Source organism: Ischnura elegans, chromosome X (genome assembly GCF_921293095.1).
Source record: "Ischnura elegans chromosome X, ioIscEleg1.1, whole genome shotgun sequence".
NCBI classification, from domain to species: domain Eukaryota; kingdom Metazoa; phylum Arthropoda; class Insecta; order Odonata; family Coenagrionidae; genus Ischnura; species Ischnura elegans.
In genome coordinates this window covers 68,336,370-68,339,641 of record NC_060259.1, presented here as the reverse complement: position 1 = coordinate 68,339,641, position 3,272 = coordinate 68,336,370, and the positions used below count along the sequence as shown (strand labels likewise).

The 3,272-nt window shown below is 36.9% G+C and overlaps 1 protein-coding gene across 1 annotated transcript; it reads right to left on the bottom strand.

The window, feature by feature from the left end:
* Positions 1–783: 783 nt before the first annotated feature.
* LOC124171181 lies at positions 784–1,662 on the bottom strand. Its single transcript, XM_046550320.1, has 3 exons — positions 1,594–1,662; positions 1,037–1,469; positions 784–822 (listed from the first exon to the last, which is right to left on the bottom strand). The coding sequence occupies exons 1-3, from the start codon at positions 1,659–1,661 to the stop codon at positions 784–786; spliced, it is 540 nt and encodes a 179-aa protein (XP_046406276.1). The 5' UTR covers position 1,662.
* Positions 1,663–3,272: the final 1,610 nt, after the last annotated feature.

The window sequence follows — 3,272 nt, the reverse complement described above, 5'->3', positions numbered from 1 at the left end:
TGGTTAATTTTTCCAGTTTAGCAATGCTTTTCGTCTCATTTTATAGATCAATGGTAACACAGCAAGGTACATTGTATCCATTTGAAAATAATAATGTGAATGTTGTATCACTGTGGCCCACTATCCCCCACATTTATTTTACTATGTTGACAATTGTGAGGCAGTGGTTAATTTTTCCTGTTTAGCAATGCTTTTCGTCTCATTTTATAGATCAATGGTAACACAGCAAGGTACATTGTATCCATTTGAAAATAATAATGTGAATGTTGTCTCACTGTGGCCCACTATCCCCCACATTTATTTGAATATGTTGCCTGTTGTGAGGCAGTTCATTAATAACATTTCCATGTATGATTTTCATTTTATGTTTAATACATGCCTGTCTACCAGATCTGCTTCTTGTTATTCATTATTGAGGGGACAATTATTGTATAGAAAACTTTGACTCTACTCTTAGTCCTTAAAATAGCAAATACATTCTTTACTCTTTCTTTTACCTCAAAATGCTGCTAATCTTCTTCATTCAATTGTCAGATGATTATTACTTTAGGTTCAGGGTGCGAGAGTTAGCTGCAAAGTTGTATGGGGACACACACATGCTCGTACCATGCTACTGACATCCACAAATGATGCCATAAAGCAAAATTGGGAAGACTTCTATATTTTATGGTTGATAATTTGCAGAGCGCAGACCACAAGCTATTAGGTGCTCCTACAGAAAATAAGTGGCAGAAATACACTGAGAGAAATGGAAAACTGGTGAAGGATAAATATCAAAGGCAATCAGGCTTCTTCATTCATTTGCTGAGCAGTGATGTTATCCTGCAAAGCAATGTTTGCATTATGTACAGGAAATAGGAGGATAACAGACACAAGGCTATAAATATCAGAACGAATATTATCCTGGAAATAGAATTATGACTAGCAGGTATTATGGTAGGCTGACATACAATCAAAGATGAAGAGATTCACATTCTGAGAGAATAATTTATTGGTCTTCAAATGAATACATAACTTCCAGAAGTTTTCTTTTTGCCTCATTCTGCTGCTTGCTTGAAAGCCTTCTTAAATTGCTCAACAGGCTACGGCAAAACAAGTCATTCTCGTCTTCCTCATCCTTTTTCGCCTTCTTCTCAGAGAGGTACTTAGAAAATCCTGAGAGGCTGCTAACAAGTGCAGTCTCCAAGTCAGCTCCTTGTTTCCTTTTCCTCAAACTAAAAGTATCGGGGGAGGGAGAAAAAGACTGAAGTATATGTTCAGGGGAAGGGGAGCCAATGGAAATAGTATCAGGTGATGGTGCGGAGACAGGGATGGTTAAGGAAGCAGATGAGGGACTAGAAGATTCTGTAAGCTCGAATGAAGTGGGAGAAGGAAGAGGTAAAGAGGGTTTAGGAGAAGGTGGTAGTTCTGGGGAAACAGAAAGAGTGAGCAGAGGGGAGTTAATAGGGTCCCTGCAGTTGCCAAAGGTCCTGCAAAGTTGAAGCAAATGACATAGATAATGCTCTCATATCGCTATGTGATTCATGATTGGTCATAGTTCATTATAATACCGTAACAACAGGCATTTGTCATAGATTACTAAATTCCACACACTTCCGAGCCCTGATAAATGGCTGCAACCACATCATTGCCTCCTTAAGTGGCCATCCCCTTCTTGGCATGGCACCAGAGCCTAAGGTAATCCAGTAGAATCCGCCTTTAACTCGCGGACAAAGCGATCACGAAGGGTCCCCCAACGTGAAGAGCAATCCTGACCTGTAAGAGATATGCATGATTTGATTAGATTAAAAGGACCAGGAAAGAGAACATTAAGAGTATTTAGTTTCCAGTAAATTAATGAACATCAAACCCCTCAAGAATATTTAAGATCTAGTAAAATTGGTCGAAAATGCCTTGCATAGTGGTTAATATAATTATCATATTTTTTATCCAGAAGATCATGTTACAGAGTGCCACAAAACATGGATACAGAACATGCCATTGAAGTTAGGCAACCAAAATATATATTTCCAAAACTGTACATAGCATCATAATAGGGTCATGTGCACATATTAATGTGACTTAGTTAAGTTATCATGAATATCCTGATTTGTCTTGAGCCTATGGAGGTTGAGCTGTGTTAACATACACAATTAAAATATGAATAGGCATGGTACTATGAGAAGTTCCAGCTCAACAAACAGTGGTCAACATGCATCTTATCTTCTTTATTTACCCATGATTGCTCTTAGTTCCCTCTTCTGCCGGAGAAACTCTTTGCTTAGGATAGTAACTGCTGATCCCCAGAATATATGGCATTATTAACTATACTCAGGAAGTTAAAATGAAACAAGGTCATAAGTACCCCATAGGATAGAAAGTTTCTTTAAAACCTTAGTCCATACAGGACCGCATATAATTTTACAGATAGATTGTTGACATATAAAGACCAAGTTCCAGTCTTCAATGATCAGACCCATGAATTTTGTTTTAGCTGTTGGATAGAGATGGGCATTTTATAATATTTAGTGCTTATAGGAGTATAATTATTGAATAGCAGTAGTTTGTTTTCAAGATATTCAAATTTAATCCGTCAGTTGCACTCTATTTCCAAACATAACAACATCTCCTGACTACAGAAATGATGTTTGATCACATTGAGAGATATGCTGAAATCCTGCTCAACTATCTCAATAAGTACTCTGATACGCAATAGACTTGATTATTTTTATTTATCTACCAAAAGAATTCACACATTCAGAGGTACCTAGTAAAGCAGGTTTTTTTCCGGATTTTCATACTTGTATATCATGTGATGAGCACTCGACGAAATCTTATTGCACTATATCACATTAATACAAGTTCAGGACCAAAAAAAGTCCAAAAGACTTGGAAAATTTCATGACAAGGGAGGGACATAAGTCACACATTGGGGTATGAGATAGCTAATATGCTGGAAGGATGAAGATGATCACAGTCTTGCTAAATATTACCTACATATTTACAAGCCTGATGCAGTTGATAAAAACATTTAATAATGAGATCTCTCTTCAAATGTTTAGTTGTGGTGAGAACGTAGTCACTACATTCTCACCACAACTGTCAGAAAAGGATAGTCATTTCCTACGTCATAAGCTATATCATGAACACCCACTTGTAAATGTTTGTTAGTCTTACACTTGCTATTGACCCCTTTTATTAACTTCTTAAAGAGCATGGTGATGATAAAAAAACATATATGCATTCTAGAGTACATTTGCTTCAAGTTATTTATGCTACTAGCACATTTTATG